Here is a 27,902-nt window from a genome sequence, read left to right as displayed (position 1 = left end):
AAGTTATCCAACTCAAAATTAGCTCACCATGAGGTTTAACGCTTGTTCCTACTTAACACATCTCCTACAGGATTGCCTGCCACTGTTTGGATATGTTGTTTTTTTTAAATCTATCTGAAACTACAGAAAAGTATCAAGGCTGGACAGAGACTCTCATTACCTTAGCGATACTTCAGAAAATGATTACTTGAAAACGGATTTCTGTTTAATTGAATTCTCATTTTCAAATATAAACCCACTTTAGTTTCAATTTGAGAGTCAGTATCTATAGCTCCTCATTTCCCTCCAGGAAGAGGAACATGATTTAACCTCACAACAGTCGAGGGGTCATAATCAGGACACCTTGTGTATTTGTGTTGCCCCCTAATCTTTACTGTGCTCTCACTGACCTGACCGCCCAGAACTCACTGCAAGTTCACCCAGAACTCACTGCAAGTTCATTCTAGAGGTGGGGAGAATTATTCCTTAGGCACAACTTGGAAGCATGTTAATAGTAGATAATTAAGTTTATCAGAGAAGGAAGAAAAGTACGCAAACAATAAGTATTTATTCTATTAAAGAAGGAAATAAGGCTTGTAGGATGGACACTTTAAGAAGACCAAGGAGTGCTTTAAATAATCTATGTCTACATTCAAATGGATAAAATATGGAGAAATGAAATAGAAACGAAAACCAAGGATTTCAAGAGTGAGAGATGTATGGCGAGCACTTCAGTGAGTCAGAGAGCGTGTTCAGATGGAGCACGGGGCTGTAGTGAGGAGCTCCTGCTCACATTGGCTATTTTCAAAGGGGAAAAATGGCTCCATTTAACCTATTTAAAGCACAATGTACTCTGCTTTAATGTAGATTAAATATAGTTTTATTATTTTGAATATATGCTTTGCACCCCATTTGAAGAACCAAATGTAAAGCAACTAGACTTAGAGAGGAGATTTATAAATATAAGAACAAAAACCTGAAGATCTTGGGTGGAGAGGAAAAAGAGGCAGAAGGAGACAGACCGTGAGAGAAGCACACCTATCTGCTGTGTAGGCCTCCATCCAGGAGCAGAAAGGCCAAGCTGAGGCTCCATGTGCGACAGGTGTCTGAGATGGAGGTTCACTCATTGAAAGACATTTAAAAGGAAGAAGTGGCCATTCAGAAATGCTAAAAGAAAATGATTTTGATGGAAAACTTAAATGGGTTATGTTCCAAGATGCTTTATTTTTATTTCTTTCTTTCCCAGTCAGGAGAAAATAGTTCTCCAGGAGAAGACCTGAGTGAGGACCACTGAATGACTAAGAACTCAGAGATCCAAATCAAACTGAATGCACTGCCATCCAGTCAATTTCAACTCAGGAGAAGGTGAAATCTACCCCACTGGTCAAATCAGCTAATGCTTACTAGGGCAGAAGCCCATTCCTCTCTCTCTTCAAGCTTCTGATTAGAAGCTCACAAGTCACCTATTATGTCAGCTACTTCTTTACAGAGAAGCAGCCATGGAGCAGTTTTAGAATTGCTAAATCTGGTCCAAGTACTGGAATAAATGAATTCATGATTTGACCATAATCTTTACAAGGCCTCTGACTTGACATTGCATCATTTCCAGAAACTTTGACTCACTCAGGCCCAAGCAGCACGGAGGAACACAGCCCTGGGGATAACAAATCAAGAACAAGGAGAGGACCCAAGGAAATACACTCCCTGGGTCCCATGATGATGAGGCAGTAGCAAATCATTCCCTTCCCCCCAGGGAGAGAGCGAGTCGATGCAATCCCCCTGGCTCCTTCTGAATCATCGCTGTGTCTCTGGAGAGTGGCTGGAGTCACCCGATGATACAAGAGGGCCTTGCACACAAAACACAATTGCAGTTCAGTTAGCACTCTGTATCTGGGTTTCCCTCCCCGTGAGGATGCTTTAGAGACAAGACTTAGATTTACCCTGTAGGATGTCCCTTCTTCTTGGTGACGTGCATTCTGAGCCCAAGGCCCTATTGAAGAAATGGGCAGAAACAACATGGCAGTAAGTAAAACAGCTCATCGCCCAAGTCAGCAGCTGAAGGTGGGAGATGGAGAGGGAGGGACAGGACCCCACGGACTGTAAGATTAATGACAAATGTCCCTCCCTCTGATCAGATTCTGACACAGGCCTCTCCTCACAGTCAGACTTTGGAATCTCTGGGTTAGTACCCCCTGTGTGGCCACCATGGACAGATATTAATAAGAGCAAGAAGATCCAGAAAGCATTAGCTGGGCTACAGCGGGTGTACTAGAATTCTTATTCCACGTGTTTGGAATCTCTAACTGTCTAGCTTGTCGTCTCCCCCTCATACAAGTGTCAGCACAACGAGCCTTTCTCCCCAAACTCTAGACAGGTGAGCGTTTAAAGGTCTTTGTTTTTCACATTTGCCTCTGAGGTGCTTTTCCAGGTGACAGTAATGAGACTCAGAATGTGCCCCAAGCTCCCAGAGGCCACCTTTCAAATTCAAAGTCAGATGATAACCTCTCTCAGAGTCACCTGACCCCAGGTTTCTGTGGTCAGCAGCCTGGATATGGAAGGATGACATGAACAGCTCACAGAGGGAGATCTCATGGGGCTTCCCACACTGCCTTGCACATCCCCTGCCCACGCCCAGGCCACTCCTGCTCACCACCTTTGGCTTAGACTGCCACCCTCTCAGCTGCCTGGGTCACATGTGTCTCTGCACAGCCTGACCCAGAAATCAGCTCCATCCCTCTGGAGACAAGCCAGCTAAAGGAATTTCTTCATTTTCTTTCATTACCCCCCTTCCCTGCTCTTCAGAGCTAGTGGGAATATTTTTAAATAGAGCCTGGCATATACAATGTGCCCTGGAGGACTCAGGGTCCTGGCTCTTGGAGTTTGTCTGTCTTTCTTTCAGGGGGACAGACTTTACATAACTTTTTTGCTTCCATTGCGTGTTTGTTCCTGTCTGCAATCCATTCATTGAACTTGCTTTATCCAGGAAAGAAGACTGTTTCCAATCCAAACACCTGCAACCCGGGCACTTACGTACATACACGCAAGGTTAACATTACACTGTCTGGCTTCCACATTAGTCATCAGAACATGCACCACATGAAACATGCTTCTCCCCATGGCAAAGGTCATTCCCTCCACTTTCCCACTTGGGGATTTTGCTTTGCTGTGATCTCACTTACAATTTGGTGGATGCCACAACAAATTTCATCCCAGTTTGAGATTGAGATGATTAGAAAGGAAACCATCACCAACCACAGTTGCTTGCTGGACGCCAGTTCCCATTCTGGCACTGCGTGTCTCCTGGACCAGAGGAGAAGGTGCCCTCTGGGTTCCACGAGCTGGCACTTGGAATGGATTATCCTATCCGTCTTCACTGAGGTGTCTGATTAGACTCACGCTTGCATTTGTAGCCTGTAATAAATGTTGACCTTTTCTCTCCCAAACCAAATCTATGTCCTTTGAGAGACTGCATCCTGGTGGTGACCCCACAGGACAGTGGTCAACTGTATGCCTCGGCTCCAAAGCTGTAAATCTTATGGAAACTGGCTTCCTCTCAGGACATTGGGAGGTTCCACCTACTAAGGTTTGGGTTAGCAGTGGGCAGTGTGTCAGTCACTGTGCCAGCGGGCTCCGTTTTCTGTACCCGAACTGCTTCCAATGGAGCCTCTCTCAAGAAACCCCAAAGGGAGGGTCTCTGGCTCCTCTTTGCTGTGAAAGATCATCCCTTTTTCACAAGTGCAGCTTCCATCTGAAACACTAGGAAAATTCCCACAGGATCCAGGTTTCTTGTAAATCTAAGTGATTGTTTACCATCAAGCAAAGTAGCAATATTTTGCAATTCCCACTTTATCTTATTTTATAGATTTTTTTAAACAAATGGGAACAATTTGTTTTTCTTCCTGGGAGTCAATCAGGTATGTAAAAATTAGGCAAATTTTCTTGCACAGCCTACTCTGTAAGTCAGCAGAAGTGAAGGTAGTACTCACTAGAAATGATCATTATTGAAGGTTTCTCATTTAACCCGAAGAATTTTCCCACATGTATTCAATATCCCAGAAAGATCTATGTGTGTAAATGTGTTTGTGCTTTAAAACGTCAGTGGATTCATACCCACGTCTCATTTACTTTACATGGAGAGACAGGTTCAGGCCATTTGTTTTAGGGCTGAATGGTGCCCTGTGTCATGGGAGAAGCAGAACATAACTAACCCAAGTGATGATTGGAATCTTAGGTAAATTCCCAATCTTTAATGTTGTATCCAAGGGGAAATTGGGTATTTCTAGTTCCTTGCTCCTTCAGTTGAGATCCCCTGTCCCGCTGTCCCAGAATTCACCAGTCCATTCTATAGATGACCAGGGTTTCTGCACTGAATGCTCCTGGAGCAGACAGTCCTTCCAGTCCCTGCTGGGCCTGACTCCTCACATCTTGTCTGAGTAGAGTTTGCCATGGTCAAATGGTAAGAGCGTAGATCATTCCATACTGTCTGTGGGGACTGAGATGGTACAAAAAACAAATAAGAGGGAAGCTTGCATTAAGAACCAGGTAGGTATGTGAATTGTCTCTATCTTGAGAATCTACAATTTCATCTTAGGATATGTCCTACAAAATGATCGTGGATATACAAACAAATAGAAATCTAAAAGGAAATACTTCTCAATGTTGTAAAAATAGGGAAAGCAGGAGCCAACAATTTCCTAACATGAGAAATTGTAAAAAACAAAGAACAAAATCAAACTAGTGATTTAATACACTATTTTTGGCTCTTAATACTATTGGTAAAATATTATTTCAACTTATATTGAACATGCAGATGACACATCCTTGCTTGCTGAAAGTTAGGAGCCCTTGAATCACTTGACGCTAAGGATAAAAATTGCAGCCTTCAGTATACATTGTGAATCAAAGTAAAAGAGTTCTACATCCTCACAAAGTACAATAGGTAACTTCATGAAAGATGGACACGAAATGATGCTGTCAAGAGTTTAATCTAACTTGTATCCACACCATGCTCATGAAGGCATCAGTCAAGGTGTATTGCACTGAACACGTCTGACAAAGAGACCTCCTTTCTTTTGAGGACTGGAACGCAAGGGTGTTGTGAGGACTGTGGTGTGCCTAACCCTAGCCATGGTATTTTAAAGTGCGTCATGTCCATGTGAAAGTTGCATATTGAATAGGGAAGACTGAAATAGACTCGATGCATTTGAATTGTGTTGTCAGAGAGAACAGCACATAGATCTGTGTTAAAACACAGAACGCTCCCACAGGTGAGGATCTGAAGCCCCAATCTTAAATATTTGGGATGTGCTGTCAGGAGAGATTCGTTCCTGGAAAAGGACCTCATGCTCGGGAAAGTTAAAGGTCAGTGGGAAGATGGGTTTTTAAAGTGCCTGTAGCAATGGCTCACACATACAAACAACAGTGAGGATGGTGAAGGACCAGGCAGTGTTTTCTTCTTGTATGTATGGTAGCTATGAATCTACCAAACACAATGACACCTAACAGCAACAACAACAATGGTTTACAAATAAGTTACAATTGAATCCCATTTATCAATATACTCATCTATGTTGGTTTATATTCTGAGTGTTTACAGTCTAAATATCCAAGAGGAAGAAGACATGGAAATGATATCTTAAATGTTCTGTTAGGTTGACCTTTCAAACTGTTTCAAAAGTACTGGTAGCCCTTAGATTGTTTCTGAGATATGGAGACCAAAGTGGAAGGGGTAGCACCAGGAACTGGGGTACAGGATCTTACCCAGTAGGCAGTCTCTGAGCCTACTTCCCCTGAGTTATGGATAGATATGGGCCTCCTAGGAACAGAACCCAAGAAAGAATCAACCAACTGTCTGAGCAATTGTTCCCACTGACAGTGACGCTCTCAGAATGCGTCATGACATGGCAAGAGGTGACAGTGAAGGGTGCCTCCAGGGGACTTGATTGCTGAAGAAATTGATAGAGTTGATCATATGTTGTTACTATTAGGAGCCCCTGAGTTGGCTCAGACTCACAATGACTTTATCCACAACAGAGGCAACAATGGCCATTCCCATATCATTTCAGCAATGTTCCTGTGTGTGTATTCATTGTTGCATCTCTGCATCAATCCATTTCTTGAGCACCGTCCTCTTTTTCGCTGCAATTCCCTTTTACCAGCACGGGACTTCTCCAGGGACAGTTTCTCTTGATAACATGTCGAATGTACGTGGGAATAAGACTCTCTCCCCTCCTCATTCCTAGGAGCATTCTGACTATCAATTTCTCAGACATTTGTTTGTTGATCGATTCTTCTTTGATCTTTTGTACTGAATGCCCAACTTTCAGATGTATATGAAGTAAATGAACATACCATGACTTGGGGCAGTCGCACCTTAGTCCTTCTCAAGTAATATCCTTGCTCTTCAATACACTAAAGTGGTCTTGTGCAGCCGATTTACCTAATGTGAGTCATCTACTGCTTCCATGAGCGCTACTGTGGATCCAAGCAAGAGAAAATCCTTGACAATGTCAACCCTTTCTGCATCTATCACGATGCTGTCTCTTGGTCCAGTGTTGGGGATTTGATCTTCTTTACATTGAGTTCTGATCCAGACTGAAGGCTGCCATTCTTGACCTTGGTTAGCAGGTGTTCAAATACTCCTTGCTTTCAGCAAGCAAGGTTGTGTCACCTAAACATCACCAGTTTACAAATGTTCCCCTATCCTAATGCTATGTTCTTCTTCACATCAACCTGCTTTGTGGGTCTTTGTTCAGTATACAGATAGAATAATTCAGGTGAGAGGATACAACCCTGTCCAATACAATGAAAAGAAAGAGTATGCCAGATCAGAATCTAATATGAGCCCTGAGATTTCTCCTCGTGGGTGCTCAGCCGTCAAAGGGGGGAATGCAGGCAGACAATATGCCACCACAGTACAACAGTGTAAGTGTTATTACTGTTACTGTGAAGTAGCTTTCCTCCTGTAAGATCACACGTTGAAGGATGCAAAAGGCCACCGTGCTTCATTCTGTTTAACATCATATGTGCAAATGTGCTTTGTTTGTGACCAAGAATGCTCCCACCTGATGGTCAGTTTCAGTATCAGGTGCTGACTGAGGCCAATGAAACTCTCAGTGTAAAACCAGTATTGCATTTGGGGAAGGTGTTTCCAAGGGAACGCAGTCAGCTGCTGAAAAGAGAAACTGAATGTAGGGACTCCAAATCTGAGCAAAGTGGTAGAAAGGAGAGAGAACCTCACTGGAAAAGTGACCAAGCCATAGGGACAGAAGACATGATCCTACCATGTCTTGGACCAAAAAGGCAAGGCAGCTGAGGAAACGGTGGTGCCTGACAGGGTGAGGGTTTGTGGGAATCATCTCTCCTCCACCTATCTTGATGGGTCACAGATGAGGCTCTACATTCCTATAAGGAGTAACAGGGTCGGAAAACCACAAGGGCAAGGCTCCTTTGTCCTATTCAGTCACCATGAATTGGTGGACTCCGTGGCAGTGACTGTGGTTTGGTGTCCTGAAAGGGAGTCCCACGTTAGAACTCTCCCATACAATGTGAGTATGTATGTGTGTGTTTGTGTTGCTCTGTTACATATAGAATATATGACTAGGTGCTACTATGTTATAGTGCAATATATTTCATTATGTGACACATAAATATAACATTGAATAAACATGCAATGATCCAAATGACATCCATTCAAGCATGCAAACTCTAAGTCCTGGTCCCAATTCCCATAAAACCTATTTTATCAAAAATTTGAAGCAAATTCCATGGATTTTCATAAGTGAATCAATATAATTATTATTAATTATTGTGTTAAAGGTGTTTCCGTGTATCTGGAGGTGTCTTTTTATGCTTCTCTCTATAGATAGGTAATGAGTACACAAAGACCAGAATTTAACTCATGTACAACTGGTACCTAACTGGCCTGATTTACATATAAATAGAAAAATAGAGACAGATTTAAAAGTAGGACTCATTTGTAATTTGGGGAATATTTTGTGTAACATACAATTTGGGGTTTACATTGGGGTGTGTATTACATAATATACAACTTGGAGCTTATACTGTATGAAACATAATTTGGTATATAATTTGGAGAATACCTGTATATTGTGGTGCTCAGACAAGTTGAAATCACAAGACAGACAGTTTCACAGAACACATGGTGGACCTAAGATGATAGACTACTGCATAGAAATATAAGGCTATAAACTATGGTGGAAAAATCCTATGAAACGTATATGCAATTTCCCAACTTTTTAAAGCCTCCTATATGTCACTTTTGTTAGATGTTTTCCAATGAGGTCTGACTCATAGTAACCCTGTGTAATACAGAACCAAACACTTACTGGTCTTGCCCCTTTCTCATAGTTTATGTTTCATCCATTTGTTAGAGCCAATGACTTCATTTGAGAGGCTTCCTCTCTTCCCATGACCCCCACTTGACCAACCAATTGTGTCTTTCCCTGGGGACTATTCCCTCCAGATAACAGGGCCATGACCCTTGAGAAAAGTGTCCCCATTCTCAATATGAAAGAGTATTCTGTCTGTAAGACTTCAAAAATATATTGGTTTGTCTTCTGGTAGTCCATGTCATATTCAATATTCTTCTCCAATGTCATAATTCAAATGCATCAATTCTTGTCTAATCTCTATATATGCATCTGAGATAAAATTAACATGGAGTGTCAGGCATATTTTAATCCCCCAAGTGATAATATCGTAGTATTGCTCCTGAAACTCTGAACAGGATTTATATTTGCTTGTTTGAGGCAACATTCACACAACATCAATGACATTTGATTTCTTGGCTGCTACTTCCATGAACTTTGATTTTGAACCCAACTAAAATTTGATCCTTTCTAGACACATTCATTTTTCCATTTGTTAAGGGTTGTTAATTCATTTAGTTGTGAGGATTTTTGTTGTCTTGCTGTTGAGGTGTAATCCAGATTGAAGGGTAAGTTTTTGGGTCTTCATCACTAAGTGCATCAGGACTTCTTGTCTTTGAGTGTGCAAGGCTGTGCCAAGTGCCTTTCTCCCATCCTGACCACATTCTTCTTCACATAGTCCAGTGTCTCAGTTATTTGCTCAGCTTACAGTCTGACAAAGATATATTGAACTGAAATAGCCTCAATGAACTTATTTTTCTAATTCATTATCCGCTTATTTTATTGGAACGACTGTCATTTGGTCTTTGGTCAGGTCCATAGGACCATGTTTAAGGGATTCTACAATTCCCTTGTTCAATATGATCTATAGCTTGTTATAATTCAACCAGTCCAATGCCTATACATCATCAATAAAACACAAGTAAGCACATTTTGGTATCTCTGTTTTCAGCCAAGATCCATGTGACATCAGCCATGATCCATATCGTTGACTTCACCTCCTCTTCTGAATGCAACTTGACTTTCAGGCAGCTCCATGTGGGTTTCCTGGTCCAACTTAAAAAAAAATTATCTTGAGCTAAGGTGACCTGAAGATAATATCATTGATATTGTTTGATAATTTCTACTCTGTTGGGTCACCTTTCTTTGGAAGGAGCACAGTTATGGATCTCTCAGGTCAGTTGGTCAATTAACTCATTATTCCAGATTTCTTTAGTTTGCTTCAAAATTTCTTTGTTCTGATAGCATTGCAGAAACATACCGAACAGCCTATATATTGTTTCAACAATTTCATTGAACAAAGATTATTCTTAATTTTTATGAGAATACTGACTTAGTTTAATAATGCAACTAAAAATAAAATAACCATAACTGAAAACTTACTGCCAGTTAATCGTCCAGTCTATGCTTGCAGGACAGGATAGAATTGCTCCTGTGAGTTTCGGAGACAGTAATTTGTGAGGCAGTAGAAAGCCCTGTTTTCCTCTTTCAGAGTAGCTGGTGATTTTGAACTTCGACCACTAGGGTCGCAGAGGAACTTGAAAACACTATGGGGCCTTGACCCTTTTTATCTAAAAGAGATAATTTTCAGAAAATAAAATAAAGAAAATCCATGTGCAATGATTCCTTTGTAAATACTCTCTTTTTCCATCACTCCTTACATATTGTGCACCTTGGATAGCTCTTCAGCTCCGTCCTTCATGTTGCAGCCCTGGCCCCATCCATTTGAGCCGCATGAGCATGGGGGACAACCAGACCTGGATCTCAGAGATCACCTTACTGGGATTCCACGTGGACCCTTCACTGGAATACTTCTTCTTTGGGCTCTTCTCCTTGTGCTATGTTTTAACCCTGCTGGGAAATGGGGCTATTGTGGGGCTCATCTGCCTGGATCCCCGACTGCACACTCCCATGTACTTCTTCATCTCGCATCTGGCAGTTGTGGACGTGTCCTATGCCTCCAACAATGTCCCCAAGATGCTGGTGAACCTTCTGAGCAAGAAAAGAACCATCTTCTTTGTCCCATGCATGATGCAGACCTTATTCTGTATGTCCTTTGGTACGGCAGAATGTCTTTTCCTGGTGGTGATGTCCTATGATCGCTACGTGGCCATCTGCCATCCCCTTAGATACTCGGTCATCATGAGCTGGAGGCTTTGTATTACCCTAGCAGTGACCTCCTGGATACTTAGCTTTCTCTTGCCTCTAGTTCATATAATTCTCATCCTTAGGTTGCCTTTCTGTGGACCTCATGAGATTGACCACTTCTTCTGTGAATTCATGTCTGTCCTTAAGCTGGCCTGTGCTGACATATCGCTCAACCTCTTGGTCCTCTCTGCTGGTTGTGCGCTTGTTGCATTGGGGCCCCTCTCCGTCATACTGTTCTCTTACACCCGTATCCTCATCGCCATCATAAGGATCCAATCTGGGGATGGACGCAGGAAGGCCTTCTCCACCTGCTCTTCCCACCTCTGTGTGGTCGGGCTCTTCTTTGGCAGTGCCATTGTCATGTACATGACTCCTGCATCCAGTCACTCTGAGGAGCAGCAGAAAGTCATTTTCCTGTTCTACTGTCTGTTCAACCCTATGGTGAACCCTCTGATCTACAGCATGAGGAACGCAGAGGTGAAGGGTGCCCTGCGGAGAGTGCTGTGCAAGGAGAGCTCAATCTGACAGATGTCAGAGAGCCCTGGATTGGTGGCTTTGCCCTGTGGCACATGGACATTGCAAGTTTTTATCACATGCTGGAAGAAATGTCACCTAAAATGTAACATTCCTGACCTGAACTTTACAAACTTAAGCTAAAGTGCTTATAGGAAAAAAAGAATACCTTCATGACATTGAGGTTGGCATTGGTTCTTTGATAAGACACAAGAAGTAACAGCAGTGGGAAACATTTCATGGTCAACACATGAGAACCTTGGGGTCTTCTGATCTCTGTTGTAACAAAGACCAGAAGGTCTTTTGGCAAGAGGAGCCACAGAATGTGGACATGGGTGAACATTTCTGTGTTCCAATCAAACTTTATTGACAAAGAAAACTTGGCCAGATTAAGCCCAGGAGTGGGGGCTTACTGATTCTTTATTTGCAGCTGAGAGTTCATTCAGTTTCAGTTGATACCAATTTAGCGGCCAATCCTGGGTGGCCCCAGAAACCACAACCTGAGACAGGATCTCTTCAGAGGGTTCCACTTGGAGGGCAATTGGGAACCACTCCTGATTGATCCTATCCTTCTTTGGCAAGTGCTAAAGCTTATCTAGTCTTAAACTTCGACTGCAATGACCAGTGCTTGCTCCATCATCATTAGAACCTCAGAGCAGTTTCCATGCAATTGATCACTCCTTTGAACCTGAGACCTGGAATGAGAACCAAAAACATTATAAATTAGAGCTTCAGAAATCCAGTAGACACAAGCACAGAAACCTCTTGTACCAATTGGTTTTGCTAATATTGGATTAATCCGGATCTTGGATTATGCTAACTTCTAAATGTTTGCTGTGTATGTATTAAGAATACTTAATTAGGTAAGAGTACTTATATAATTCACTATATGCTGAATTAATTTAAGCTTTTAGTATTGTTGGTGAGAAACACTCTCCACATAGTGGGAAGTATACTTGTTGAGGTCCATGTGCTGGTAGATAATCTGGAAAAGTGCCATTCTCACTTTCTAAACTCAGGTTATTTTGGAGTTATTGTAATAGATGGACCTTTTTCAAATAAAGAGAAGACTCATGTAGACAATAGCTCAGGAGAATCCAAAACACGAGAATTTCTCTAAAACTCGGAGCGACACTGTCTTGGTTGCAATCATCTCTGGATAATAAGGTGTTTTATGGTTTTCTTCTCCATTTCTGGTTCCACTGAGCCAATGTTAAGATGAACATACTAACTTCTAACCTTAAAACCCTCCGCATGTAACAGGTTCCCAAGTTCTACAAAATCTCCCACTAATACATTTCTCTGCTATTTTTGATTTGCAACATTAAAAATATATCTTCTCATAAGATTTGACTGTCCTAGCTATCACATCTAAATGTGCATATATATATATATATATATAATTTGAAAGTTAAGAATGCAGAAATTTGGATGTATAAAATTAGCTTAAAATTGTAAACACCAGGGTATGACAAATCCCTAATCTCTTACAGAAAAAAGTATTGTCTCTAAGATAAATAATTTTGTAAAGATCACTGATGATATCAGTGCTATGGAAAAAGTGTTGTGAAGACCCCGGATGTTGCCCAGCTCCCAGAAAGCCCAGTGTCTGAGGTCTCCAAGGCTTGTCTTCAAACAGACTCTCATCTAACTGAGGTGTCAACCAAGCCCACATGGAATAAGCACGCCAGTCTGTGTGATCTAAGGATCGCAACCAATAAAATCCAAATCTGAAGGAGGAAATAGTATCGCAGCTTAAGTGATAAACATCTGATTTTCAGAAGGCTATGGATGACAGCGGAAACTTGAAATTCATTTGCTGCGTCCCCACATGGATTAAGCCTCTGGTGAATTCCTGATGTGAATTGTCATGTTATCATCACATAGAGCATTGTAAAGGCAATTAGGGCAGATGTAGTTAGGTTAAAATGTACTACTTTATCATTTGATCTCCCTTTTGACCCATTTTAAAGTTGTTTGAGCTTCTAATACTTTCTGCTTTATTTTTGATAGAGTTTTTTTCTCTGTTTTGTCTAGTCATAATTCTTTTTTGTTGTTCTAATCTTGTTTTTGTTTTGTATGATTTTCCGTACATGAAACTCAAGAGAGGTAGAACTATAGGGAAAGTAACTGGATTAATAGACAAGGGGCGCAGCAAATTTTGGAGTATTAATAGACAAGGGGCACAGCAAATTTTGGAGTATTGGAGAGCTAATAAAAATTAGTATGACAAAAAATGTTCCGAAATTGCTTGTGGTTGTGATTATACAACTCTTCTTATAATGATTGAATGATTAAATTGTATGCTATGTGAAGTATATGCCAATAAATTTATTAAAAGGAATCACTTATACATTTTTCCTGTTAATTGGTGTTTGGGTTGTGGTCAATATTTTTAATTCCAAAGTAAAGTTCTTCCTATTTATTACTACAATACTTCTCTAGAATGTTATATTATTATCATGCTATTATTGTACTATATCTTTCAGTTTTCCTTTACTTCCTCCTTTTCTTTTGCTAAACATTTATTGGGCGCTTAGTTCATCATTATTCATATTTATTTTTTGCATATCCATCCTTTATTGCTTTTCATGTTCCTCATGCTTTTTCCCATATCTGAGATTTGTCAAGTTTAGGACATCTTCTCATATTTCTTTGTTTTAAATTTACATAGACTTTCATTCTTCAACTGTTGCTTTCAAAGTTTTTGACATTTTTGTTTGTATTTTCTGACTCGTATATTTCCTTTCTCTTTTAAAAAAGTCATTTATCTGATGTCATTATCTCAGGAAATTAACTGAATTGATATTCTTTTTTACTTTTAACTACTCCACTTTTGAGATTCTTATTTTAATCATAATATGTTATGTTTGACCTATTACCATCATTTCCACTTAGTTCCCTTTTGATGGTTTCTTTTGTTTTTCATATGCTAAGATGATTAATTGACACTTTAATTTATTTATGACACTTATTTTCAACTCTTGTTCCATCTCATCAAGCATGTATGATTTCAGGAGGCTAGCTGAAATAGTCTTTGTTTTCCTACAAACAGCATCTCTCTGAAACTTCGTCAGGTTGACTGGTGAGGTGGTATTCTCTCAGAGAAATAGGCTAATTTCTCAGCTCACTAGGATGAGAGAAGGGCGATCAGGTTGATTACAGCTAAGATGAACCTATCAATGAAGAAATCTTGGCAGGTAAGGTCCACGGTCAGGTCAAAGCTCCCCCAAATCAGTAAAGAACAGCTACTCTGTCTTCTTGCACGACACAGTTACTCAGAGGGGAACATCACCTGCAGGCCCTGGAGATGCCAGAGACAGGGATGTAGACCTGAACTGTGGACATCCAAGCATGTATTTTGTATGGAAGAAAATGGATCTTTCTCTGAGCAGTCCTGAAGGCCGGCCTTTGTTACTGCGAACTACCCACCATGTTTGACTCTCTGATGGATGTGGAAAAACCATGAATAAAGACAGCAGGATTAGTAAGACCTTGTGCAGGGCCCACTCACTTGGGACAGCACGCACCACCTCACATCTCCAAGTGCTCTCTTGATGCAGTCATTCTCAACACTGCCTGCCCATGAGTGCTGCCTGGGCTGCTGTATAGACCATGGAAGTCCAGGCAGACAGAGGCAGAAAAAAAAGATAAGAAAGAAAGATAAAAATCTGCATAATATTTTTACAAAAGTATATTTCTCAACCTTCTCTAGAGAGCATAGTTGGGAGCAAACGCCATAAGGATGAAATGAAATGTGAAAAGGATTATTTTGGGTTGTGTAGTTTGGAGCGCAGGTAGAGGAGCCCCCACGGTCCTCCCATTTACCAGCAGACTGAAGATGAAGAACAGGGAGAAGATCCAGAAGAGAAGCAGTTCCATGGGTGCACTGACCTGAGATCCACCAAGATGAGATCTCTAACCCAGGATTGATCACATCTCATTTCTGGATAACAGCTTGTAAGACATAGATTTCTCAAGGAGTCAGCAAAGAGCTATGAATAAAAATTGAAGGTCCTTAACTGAAAAATGACCTCATATTGAGGTTGCATGTTGGTTCCTACTTAGCACACATTCTATGAGATGTTTTAACTTTTTGTATATATATATATATCCATTTGGAGCTACAGAAACGTGTCAAGGAGGGACAAATGTCTCTCATATACCATCACGATGATTCAGAAAATAGTTCCTTAAAAACATGATCTTTGTTTAGTTTCCTGCACATTCTCATATTTCCTAAAGAACTTGATAGACAGGTATGTATCTGTCCATAGCTCCTCCTTTCACTTCAGCAGCAGGGACATGGTATAATCTCGCCATGGTAGAGGGGTCATAATTGGGACACCTTGTACATTTCTATTTTCCGCTGATCTAAACTGTGCTCCCACTGACCTGACCATCCAGATCCCACACTTGATATAATGTCACAGATTATAGTAGAATTATTCCTTAGGCACAGCTTTGAAGCATGCTATCAGTAAATAATTTAGTGTATCAGAGAAGGAAGAAAAGTGTGCTAACAGTAAATTCTTATTCTATCAGCAAAAGAAGAAAAGCTTGTAGGACGGATAATTTAAGAAGACCCAGGAGTGTCTTTCATAACCTATGTTGGGATACAAATGGATGAAGCAAGGAGACATAAAAGACAAAATAGAAATAAGTTCTTCAAGACTGAGACCTAGAGGGGCAAGCATGGCAGATGAAGCATGTGACTGCAGCGAGGATCGACTGCTCACATCCATTATTTAAAAACAACTCAAATGCCCCTCATTTATTCTGCTTTAAAGTACATTTTTCTATTCTCTAATGTAGATTAAATATGTTATTACTATTGTGAACATACCATTTGCATCCCATTTGAAGAACCAAAGTTCTGTGGAGACCTAGACTGACAGGAGACTCAGATCATGAAGAGAGAGGGACAAGACGTGAGAGGCTGTGTGAGAAACACACGTCCCTGCTGTGTTGGCCTCCATGCAGGAGGAGAAAGGCCACACGGAGGCTAAATGAGCTAGATGTGTCTGAGATGGAGGTTAAATCATAAAAGACATTTAAAAGGAAGAGGTGGCCATTCAGACTGCTAAAACAAAATGATTTCTGATTGAAAAACTTAAATTGAGTATTTTCCTTTTTAAAAAAAACATTTTATTATGGGCTCATACAACTCTTATCACAATCCATACATATACATACATCAATTGTACAAAGCACATCCGTACATTCTTTTCCCTAATCATTTTCAAAGCATTTGCTCTCCACTTAAGCCCTCTGTACCAGATTCTCCCTCCCTCATGAGGCCTTGATAATTTATAGATTGTTATTTTGTCATATCTCACCCTATCTGGAGTCTCCCTTCCCCCACTTCCCTGCTGTCCATCTCCAAGGGAGGAGGTCACATGTGAATCCTTGTAATCAGTTCCCCCTTTCCAACCCACTCACCCTCTACTTACCCAGGATCGCCCCTCACACCCCTGGTCTTGAAGGTATCATCCACCCTGGATTCCCAGTGCCTCCAGCTCCCATATGCACCAGTGTACATCCTCTGCCCCATCCAGTTCTGCAAGGTAGAATTCGAACCATGGTAGCTGGGGGGAGGAAGCATCCAGGATCTGGGGGAAAGCTGTGTTCTTCATCGGTACTACATCGTACCCTGACTGACCCATCTCCTCTCCTAAACCCCTCTATGAGGGGATCTCCAGTAGCCGACAAATGGGCCTTGGGTCTCCACTCGGCACTTCCCCCACCATGGTATGTGTGTGTGTGTGTGTGTGTGTGTGTGTGTGTGTATATATATATATTGCATAATGCCTTATACCTGGTCCCTTTGGCACCTCATGATCGCACAGGCTGGTGTGCTTCTTCCATGTGGGCTTTATTGCTTCTGAGCTGGATGGTCACTTGTTCACTCAAATTGAGTATTTTCTAAGAATTATTTTTGTCTTTTTTTTTGGGTCAGGAATAAATAATTCTCCAAGATGACTCCCTAATGGGGACCATTGTGTAACTGGGTAATGAGTGATCAGAATTAAAACTAAATTCACTGCCATCGTGTCAATTGAAACTCATGATAAAATAAACACTCCCCATTTGGGACTTAAAGCAGCTGGTTACTGGGACAAAAACCCATGTCTTGTTCCCTTCAAGTTAATGCAGGAGCCCAATAAGTAATCTCCTATATTAGTCACTTCTGGACATTCAAGATGGAGAAGTGGTCAAGGAAACTGTCTTACAATTGTGGAGACAAGTCTGAGTACAGGAAGAAATGAATTTATGACTTGACCATAATATTTTCAATTCCTCTGGCTGGATCTTGAATCATATTCAGAAACAATAACTCATTAACTCCAAATCAGCACAGAGGAACTCATTCCCTTGGGACTACCCAAAGAACACACAGAATAAACATGGAGATACACTCACTGGGTCCCATGCTGATAAGGTAGTAGTCAATGATACCCTTCCCTCTAGGGATGAGCGAAGAGGGCCTTGCTCTCAAAACACAAAATCATGATGAAGTTCGGTCAGTGTTCTGTAACAGGGTGCAGTGAGCTGCTTTGGGGGCAAGACTCAACCCCACTCTATAGGCTGTCCATTCATCTAGGTGACGAGCATTCTGTGTCCTAGACTTTGTTTAAAGAAATGGCCGGAGACAACAGCGCTCCAAGTAAAAAGCTCATTCCCCAAGACAGCGACTGCGCGTGGGAGATGGACCTGGGGAGGAGCAGCCACCACTGTCTGTACATCAGTGACAAATGTCCTTCCCTGGATCATCAGCTTCTGACACAGGCCTATCCTCATTGTCAGGCCGGGAATCTCAGGTTTACTACTCCTGGTGTGGCCACCATGAGCAGGTTCTAGAAAAGACAAGATGACCCGGAAAGCATTTGCTGGCTAATATGGATGCACTGGATTTTTTATTCTGGTTGTTTGCATTCTGTTCCACCAGTCTAGCTTGTGGTCTCCCTTAATAAAGGTGTCAAAAAAAAACCTAGCTTTTTCTCCCCATACTCGAAGCATGTGCAGTTGAATGGCATTTATTTTTCACATTGCCCATTAGGTCATTTTCCAGCCAACAGTAATGAAACTTAGAATAGGTAACCCAGGCAATGTTGCCCACAATCAGATGGTAGCCTGACCACCTCTCCTAATCCACTGACCCCTGCGTCCCACTTTTGGGCACAGGTCCTCCTCAGGCAGGGCTGATTGGTCCGTTTCTACAAGGACCAAGGCTGGCATCTTGCAGCTCTTCTTTCATCCTGTCCCCTGAAGTCATTCTGAGACGAGAACTTAATCTGGCAGTGACATCCTTCACTGTGGTATCGGTGATGGTGGGCTCACCCCAGGCCTTTGTAGAGGGAAAGAAGGTGCTCTGACATACGAACCCGAAATAATAGCTGTGTCTTTGTCTCTACTGATTTACCACATTCCCAGGTCTCGCAACTCACATAGCCAACAATGATTTTTTGCGATAAGGCTTTTGCCTCGTATCTTTTGCTACGAAATGGCGCAAGTGTGATTGATGTTGAGCGTTACACCCAGAATATGTGATCTGGATGTTGCTCACATCTGATGAAATGAAAAAATGTTATACTACACAATGTGTTGGCAAACTTCATTTATGCCCCATATGAATATTTTATTCTGGACTGTTAGTTTATGAATGTTTTTATTCTAGAAATTTCTTTAAAAGTATTTCACATATGAAATCCTTTATTCCGGATTATTTTCATAGTGAGTGTTCTGGGATAAGTCATAGTATTCTGGTAGGGACAGTGGTCCTCCGATGATTCCGAAGCACCCAACATGTATTTTTAAGCTGCCTGGGCATGGAAGGATACAGATGAACAGCTCACATAGAGAGATCTCTTGGGTCCTTTCACACTGCCCAAGCCTAGTCCACCCTCTCAGCCACCCTCTCAGCTGCTTGAGTCACCAGAGTCTCTGCAGTGACTGAGTCTGAAAATGAGCTCCATCTCTCTGCTTTCCTGCAGCTTAATCAGCTCAAGAGACAGGTGGATAGTTCTTTATGATCCCTGGGCATACTCCTTAGAAAATCAATCAACCAAACAACTGAGCAAACAAACAAACTCATAGATGTTGAGTCAATGCTAGCTCATAACGACTCTGGTGGGTTTCTGAGATTGTAACTGTTGACTGGAGTAGAACACCCATGCTTTAATCTATAAAGCAGCTGGTTGTTTCAAACTGCCAACCATGTGGATCACAGCCCAATATGTAACCACTGCACCACCAGAGCTCCATCTCCTTAGAAGAGAGATTAAAATATATACAATGTGGCCTGAAAGGTCTTAGAATTTTGAGCTCTCTGAACCTTCCTTTCTGCTTTTTCATGGGGACTGATTATTGATGCAGTTTTGGTACATCCACTAATTGCTTCTGTTATTAAATCAATAAATTTGTATTATCCAAAAAGGAAGAGAATTCACATTCCAAATTGTGTAAACTGGAAATTTACTTTATCTTTATACATTGATATCACTAATTCCCCCTGCATAGATTTTAAAAATACGAATCAATCAATTTTCGTAGTCAAAATTGTGCCTATGATCTCAAATAAATGTAATTCAACAATCTTTGCATGAGAGTGCAACATACGTTACCGACAATGCTTTCTGGATATTTCCAGGGATCCCCATTGTAAAGACACTGGAGACTTGGGAAAGAAGCCTAAGGTGACCAGTCTCACTAAAGCCAAGCCAAAATCCATGCCGTGACACGGCTTTGCAGGTGTTCACTTGAGAGTCCATGCCCCAGGTCGGGAAGACTCCAATGTGGCCAGTAGGAGGCTATTGGCCAAGGGCCGGGAATTTCCAGAGAGAGGCTCTTTGGTTTGGCTCACTCTGGAAGGGGGAGGTTCTCACCAGCAGACCTGGGTCTATTGTGTTCACCAAAAGCAAGCAGGCTAATTCTGAGAAGTCTCTGGGAAAGTCACTGATCTACTCTTGGACTAAAACAAAGTCCACCTCCACTGCCATTGGGTCTATTCAGATTCAGTGACTCCATAAGATGGAGGGGAACTGCCACGAGGGTTTCCAAGAATGTAACTCTGCATGGTTCTCCCAAGAAAAGGCTCAGGCCTTTGAGAGATCAACCTTTTGGTGACCAGTTGAGATCTTGGCTACTGCACCAAGAAGACTCCTGCCTCTATTACCATCAAGCTGATTCTAACTCAGAGCAGCAATATGGGACAAAGCAGAAGTACCACTGTGGGTTCTCAAGACTAACCTTTTAGAGGACCATCCACAGACAAGGACATCTTTTTCCTGTGGGAGGGGCAAGGGATTCAAACTGCTGTTGGGCTAGGAGTTCAAGGTGGAATCCACTATGTCATCTCAAGGCGAAATGAAGAGACATCCTGTCAGTTTCACGTCTACATTTCAAAGTTCCAGGCTTATTTAATTTTTTTCTGATTCTCTGATTTATGAGTGGGGATCCTGAGATAATATATTACTGATAACACAAAGAAAGAAACAAACTAGCAAAAATACAACCTCTCACAACCATATAGTTGATTCAGGCTCAAAGCAACCCCATAGGACAGGGCCGATCTCCCTTGTGGGTTTCCGAGGCTGTAGCGCAAACAAGCCTGCTCTTTCTTAGAGGAATGGCTGGTGGTTAGTAACTGTGGACTTTCAGGTTTGCAGACACTTTGCGATCTTACAACTTTGCTTTGCTTGTTGAGTCACTCACTCCATGGATGCTGCAATCGAGTTCGTCCTCAGTTGGATCTATTCTGAAAAGAATACGAAACCAAACCAAACCAAATTGCTGTCAAGTAGATTCCAACACGTGGTGCTCCTCATTCTTGGGTCCCGACGTGATATTGTGCACCACTGTTTCCCGTGACTGGATTTTTAAATGTAGCTTATCATGTCATTCTTCCACGGTACATCTGGGTAGTCTCTATGTTCAGCTGATACTAAATCTTGGCCTTTTCCTGTACCAGCCCACACCAAACCCTTGCCTTGCAGTCACCTAGACTGCTGGGAGCCTTACAGGCAGACTGGCAACGGGCTTCTCAAGACCATCATTCTTTGTAGAAATTGATTGCCAAAGTGTTCACCTCAGGAGTGACTAGAAGGTTCCAAATGCCAACCTTTATACTAACAACAGAACACTTAATCTGCCATGAGGGATCCATTTTCTATATCAGAGCAAGTAAAAATACATACCTCAATGAAGAAAAATAAAATAGAGGGTGTCAAGCTCCACATTTTCCTTTGAAGGGTTAAACCTGTGTCGGGTGTTCAGCTACCCCGTGGAACCCAAAAAAATGTTCACTGAAATCTAGAATCCTAGCAAAACTTTGTGAGTATTGCCTTCCATAGGAGTAGCAACAATAAGCAATTTTTATTTTGTCTTAAAGTGTGGATTTTTCTAAATGGGAGTAACTTGCTTTTCTTCCCTAGTAACAAGCAATATGTATTTTTTTTAAATCTGGGCAAAAAAATCTGGCATAAATGACCTACTCCGTAACAATAGGCAGAATTGAAACCAGTTCTCTTTAGGGATGCCCCGTTGCTAGGGATTTCACAGTAAGCTTTCAGAATGTTCCTTCGCTTACATAAAGGCCCCAGAGACCTATCTGTACAACTGTGTTTGTACTTTAAAATGTTGGTGGCTTTGTAGTCAAGTCACATTCATTGCACATGGAACAACGGAGCCAGATCCTCTGTTGTAAGGCTGAATGCTGTCCTGTATCATGGAGGAAGTGAAGTGCATGGAGCCCAACTGACAACTGGAATCGTATGTCAGTTCCCATTCACTAATACTGGAAACAAGGGGAGAATGAGTATTACCAGCCTCCTGCTTCCTCCGTTTAGGTTCACTATCTTCTTGTCCCAGAATTCACCAGGCTCTTCCTGCTCCTGGAGAGCATAGTCCTTCCAGACCTTGCTGGGATTGACTCCCCACATCTCCTCTGAGCAGAGGTTACCATGGCCACATGGTAAGAGGCTAGATGATAGCTCATTGTGTCAGTGAGGACTGAGATCACACAAATGAGCACTAGGAAACCTGGCATTAGGTACCACTTGCTTGACTTTTCTCTATCTTGAGAATCTTCACTTGTGTATATTTAGAATACATCCTACAAAATCATGAAAAAATATGGCTATAAAATATAGAAATAATGATGATTATAGAGTCCATACTAAAGAAGTAACCATGAATAAAGAAAACATAGATTCAAAAGAAATTATGTCAAGGTTTTGAAAATATGAGAAGTATAAACAAAATAATTCCTGTGAGAAATTGTAAAAGACTTTTGTCACAAAGTCTTTGGTTAAAATAAATACCATGTTCCTTTGAATAATGTTTGCAAAACATTGTCTTCACATATGGAAATGCTTTCATTAGATTGGGAAATACTTGTGGTTTAAAATTAGCTATGGAAAGATATATATATAAATGAGTATGCATGCAACCATTTTAACTGGTAACATAATAGTGAGAGCCAATGTTACTGTAGGAAGAAGTTCAAGCTATACTGGGAGCATTGGCCCAAAACAAGACTCCTGGAATTGACGGAGCACCAATAGAGATGTTTCAGAAGGCTGAATAAGCACTGGAAACACTTACTTTCCGTGACAGTCACCTAATGTGATGTCAATTTAAGGATTCAGAGTGTAGGGGTGGAGTCTAGGCTGTCAATCTGGAGATAGCCAATGAGACTTCTGTGTGGGCGTGGCCTTCTCCTGAGAATTCTGGGAAACCTGGGACTTCCTCTTTGGAAGAGAAGGACACCTCTTCCATTGCAGAAAACAAGCCACATGGATCCAACCAGATCTCGGAAACCAGAGAGGACACAGAGAGACCCCTGCCAGTGCTGAGATGCTTACAAAGCCACTGGATCCAAAGATTTTCTACCTACTGGCTTGTGAGAGTCCTGCCTTTGGCTTCATTGAATTTGTTTTGGGAGTTTCAAGAGGACTTTATAGATTGATATCAGACATATGGGCTAATATCAGATTTACAGACTTGATCTGGACTGGGCTGGCATGTTTTCTCCGTGATGAATTGCTCTTGTATATTGATCTTGTAAAACCTCTTTCTGATACACTTATGTGTGTCCATGGATTTGTTTCTCTAGTCTGCCCAGACTAACACATTTATCTATGCCATGAAATGTTGATGGTAGTTACCTGGCCCGTTGACTGGAAGAGATCCATATTTGTACCCATTTTAAAGACAGGTGATCCACCAGATTGTGTAAATTGCAGAACAATGTCATTGATATGACATGCAAGTAACATTTTGCTGAAAATCATTCAACAACAGTTGCAGCAGCACATTGACAGGGAGTTTCCTAGAGGCCAAGTCTGTATTCAGATGAGGAAGTGGAACCTGTGATATCATTGCTGATGTCAGATGGTTCTTGGATCAAACAGAGAATACTTGGAAGATGTTTACTTGGGTTTTATTGACCATGCAAAGGCATTCAACTCTGTGAATTGTAGTAAACTATAGATGCCCTTGAGAAGAATGGGAATTCTACAACCCTTCTTTGGCCTTATTTAGAACATCTGCATGGATCAAGAGGCAATTGTGTGAACAGAATAAGGAAATCGTGCATGGTTTAAAATCAGGAAAGGTGTGTCAGAGTTGTATCCTCTAACAATAACTATTCAATCTGTATACTGAGCAAATGATCAGAGAAGCTGGAGTATATGGAGAAGAGTGTAGCATCAGGATTCGAAGAAGGCTTATTAACAAACTGCCATATGCAGATGACACACCATGCTGGCTAAAAATGAGGCTGACTTGCAACACTTGGGGATGAAGATCAAGGGTTGCAGCCATCAGTATAGATTACAACTCAATGTAAAGAAGACCCAAATGCTCACAACTGGATCAATAGGTAGCATCGTGATACATGGAGAAATGATTGACAATGTCAAGGATTTTGTCTTGCTTGAATCTACAATCCATGTTCATGGAAGCAACACTCAAGAGGTAAAATCTGCTTCAAAAAATCTCTTTAGAGTGTCAAAAAGCAGAGAAGTTACTGTGAGAGGTATGGTGTGCCTGATCCAAGCTGTGGTCCTTTCAATTGGCTCATATGCATGAGAAGCTTGAATATTGTATAAGAAGAGCTAAGATACACGCGTTTGAAGTGTGGTGCTGGCAAAAATTGTTGGAAATATCTAGGATGGCCAAGAGGACAAGCATGTCTGTCTTGGAAGGAGAACAGCCAGAGTGCTCCTTAGAGACAAGGACGGTGAGAATCAGTCTTGCACATGTGGACATGTTGCCAGCAGAGACCACTGTCTGGACAAGGACGTCGTGCTTGGTAAAGTAAAGGCATCGTGAAAAAGAGCATGCTTCAGTGAGATGGAATGACATCATAGCGGCAACAATGGGTCAAACACAGAAACAATGGTGAGGATGGTACAGGGTACGGTTGTAAGTAGGTGCACTATGGGCTTGAAGTGACTTGACAGCACCTAAAAACAACAACAAAGCATTTCTCACGTTTATCATGCATGCAACTGCTGAGTCTATTGCAATGCAGTCATGGCAAAGCACTCAGTTAGATCTCAGGGCACTCTATTAGCAGTGAGAGTCAGGACAACATACTGGAAATTCAAAGGTTAGAGGCCAAATCATTAGATTTCAAGCATGAACCTTTACCATGAGGACTTTTGAGAAAGGCTTGACCACAAATTATGGTCAGCAATGGTCCTTTGTAGCTGTAGAATGAGACACAGCGGACCAATCTTCTTTGGCTGGGTGTCAGTTCTCATAGCGTGAGATTATGGATACAGCTATTCTGACTCTGCCTGTTCTAGTTTGATGAGCTGAATTACAGGGATTATATGTAATTTTCTTGTCTGGACTCGAAACTACAGTCTATATGATGTCATGTTATCAAAGACTAGTGCGTTCCCTGACTCTTCCCCACTAGGCATTAGTTATTTCCCTCATTTCGTCAACACAAGAGGTTGGAGAGGTTATTTTTTCTTTTTTCTTTCTTTCTTTAAAATCTTTAATAAGTAATCTTATTGGGGACTCATAGCTCTTATAACAAACCACACATACATTGTATCAAGCACATTTGTACATATATTGCGATCATCCTTTTCAAAACATTTTCTTTCTTTATTTGAACCCTTGGTATCAGCTCCCTATTTTTTTTCCTTCTTCCCCCAACCTCCCACCCTCTTGAACGCTTGATAAATGATGTTATTGTTTTCAAGTGAGCTTGACTAAAGGTCAATTTAAAGATATCGAGCTACATGGTACATTATTTTCTTTTATTACAACACGATCAGACAAGGTCCATTTAGAGACCTTGTTTATAGCATACCTCTATATTTCAGATCATCTAAATTCGCACGACGAATGACACACATATGAAGTGTGACGGGATTGCAGAGGCAACACAATAGCAATGTATGTTATTCCTAACATTTCCTTGAGCAGGGTAATTTTTCTCATTTTTAAGGGCAGACCACATGAGTTTAATAATATACATTAAAAGCTTTGTTCTAGAACCCAGCATACTATTTTTTAAGCCTGGAGAAAGATATTATGGTGACTGAAAATATGGTCAGGTATTAAATATAAATGTATAAAACCTTTCTATCCTATCACATTCCATTCATTTATATTTGCCGGAAATATTAAAGGCTTATTTCTGTTTGTGTAAATTCTAATTTCTATCAACATGTCATGATTTTTCAAAATTAGTTTTTCATTTCTGCCTCTCACCCTGTGCACAAATCAACTGGCCTAATTTGGCTAAGAGGTGTTAACAATAAAGAAAAGTGCATCCAGTTTACAGAGGTTTGCAACGCAAATATGAAATAATGATTCACCACAAGCCAATCATTATTATCATGTCCAGGAAAGACATGTCTACAATGAAAATGAATATTTAATTTTCATTTTTCACCTTAAAATAAATATAGAAAACATGGGCTTTCTATATCTATGTTTTTGTACATTTTAGATGATGTATTTTAATTATGAAAAAAGTTCATAATTAAAATACATCATCTAAAATGTACTGCCACCTGCTCTGGTACTCTGCCATCATGAGCTGGAGGCTCTGTGTTACCCTGACAGTGACTGTTAGGCAGATAGGCAGGGATGGGATGTCCATTGACGCATGCCCAAGACAGCCAAGCACGAGAACAAAGGCCTAGGTTTTCCCATGGTGGGCATGGGTGGGCGTTAAACCTGGATCAGCCCTGGATCAGCCCACCTGGGCCAGGTGATTGGAAGCCAGCCAGTGGGGTCGACCTGGGGTCGTTCACCATGCCTCCCCCTGGAATCCTTGAAAAGGCAGCAACCCAAAGGGAGAGAGGTCTTGTTTTCGAGGAGAACTTGGGAGAGAGATCTTTGCGAGATGCCAAAGAGTCTCTGCCTGGCTGCATGGTCGGGAGGAATCCTATGGGAGCCATGTAAAACCTGAAACTTCTCTTAACTCTCATTAAACTCACTTGGATCATGAGCCAGGCTTCAGCGTTAATTCTTTCTCGTGCGGAGCCAAGAACTGAGGTGTAACTCTAGTCCGGAGAGTGACCTTACATGACCTCCTGGACCTGTGGCTCCCTCCTGACCCTGCTCCATGTGGGACTCCTCCTGAGATGCCCTTTTGTGGGCCTCATGAGATCAACCACTTCTGTGAAATCCTGTCTGTTCTTAAGCTGGCCTGTGCAGATATCTGAATAAACATTTTGGTCATTTTAGTTGCTTGTGTTTTCACATTAGTGGGGCCCTGTGCCTGGTGATGGTCTCCTACACCCACATCCTCATTGCCATCCTGAGGATCCAGTCTGGGGATGGACACAGAAAGACCTTCTCCACCTGCTCCTCCAACCTCTGCATGGCCGGGCTCTTCTTCAACAGTGCCATTGTCATGCCCATGGCCCCCAAGTCCAGCCACCCTGAGGAGCAGCAGAAGCTCCTTTCCCTCTTCTACAGCCTGTTCAACTCGATGCTGGACCCCTGGACATACAGCCTTGGGAACACAAAGGTGAAGGGTGCCCTGCATATAATGCTGTGCAACCAGAGGTCAAGGTGACACACTGAGAGTCCTAGAGTGGGAGCTTTGCCCTCATGGGAAATGAACGTTTCAATTTGTTACCATGTGCTAAAATAAATGCCACATTCCTCATGCAAATGCTAAAAACTGGAAGTAACATCCTCATAGAAAATAGAAATAGATTGGCGAAAACCTTTATGACCTTGAGGTTGGCATTGATCCTTAGAGAAGGTGTAAAAAGCAACAAGTAAACATTTATGGTAAACTTAAGATTCTTTGGGAAATATCCTCTTTGTTGTAACAGGATCATATGTACATGGATCACTGCTGCTGTGTCCCAATAAATCTTTATTAGTAAACAAAAATCTCATCATGTCTGACTTGAGTAGTAATTTATTTATTCTTTATTTGCATATGAAAGCTTATCCACTTCCAGTTGATGCCAACTTAGAGGCCAATCCTACTGGTCCTAGATTCTACAACACATGACAAATTGAAAGGGAGAGACTTGGAGGGCATTTGGGGGCCACTTCAGAGTAAACTCAGCCTTCCTTGACAACTCCTAGAATATTCCTGTCTGAGCCTTTGGAATACTCCATCATCACCATCATGATCTCTGAGCAGTTCCCCTGCTGCTGACCACGCCTTCAAATCTGAGACCTGCAGTGAGAGCCACTGAGATTATGAATTGGAGCCTCAGCTGGAAACAATCACAGAAAATCGTGTGACCGCCTGCTTTCAGGAATACAGGATTAATAACATCCTTAGATTTTGCTTAATTTTGCTGCTGATTTATTTCAAGTTCTTTATCCTAGTCTTTAATGATGTGTTTTGAGAGACACAGCTCCACTTGCTTG

At 41.5% G+C, this 27,902-nt stretch overlaps 1 protein-coding gene and 2 pseudogenes across 1 annotated transcript; 2 read left to right on the top strand and 1 right to left on the bottom strand.

The window, feature by feature from the left end:
• Positions 1–14,912, bottom strand: part of LOC142456648 (olfactory receptor 2A5-like) — a 33,293-nt pseudogene extending 18,381 nt beyond the window's left edge.
• LOC142456646 (olfactory receptor 2A12-like) lies at positions 10,110–11,042 on the top strand. The gene has a single exon (XM_075557794.1). It carries the CDS (start codon positions 10,110–10,112, stop codon positions 11,040–11,042), a length of 933 nt encoding a protein of 310 aa, XP_075413909.1.
• An 11,676-nt stretch (positions 14,913–26,588) lies between the features above and the next one.
• On the top strand, positions 26,589–27,084 carry LOC142456645 (olfactory receptor 2A5-like; annotated as a pseudogene).
• The last annotated feature ends 818 nt before the right edge of the window (positions 27,085–27,902 follow it).

The sequence above is a fragment of the Tenrec ecaudatus genome, chromosome 9 (assembly GCF_050624435.1).
Source record: "Tenrec ecaudatus isolate mTenEca1 chromosome 9, mTenEca1.hap1, whole genome shotgun sequence".
Taxonomy (NCBI): Eukaryota; Metazoa; Chordata; class Mammalia; order Afrosoricida; family Tenrecidae; genus Tenrec; species Tenrec ecaudatus.
This window is presented reverse-complemented; position numbering and strand designations above follow the sequence as displayed.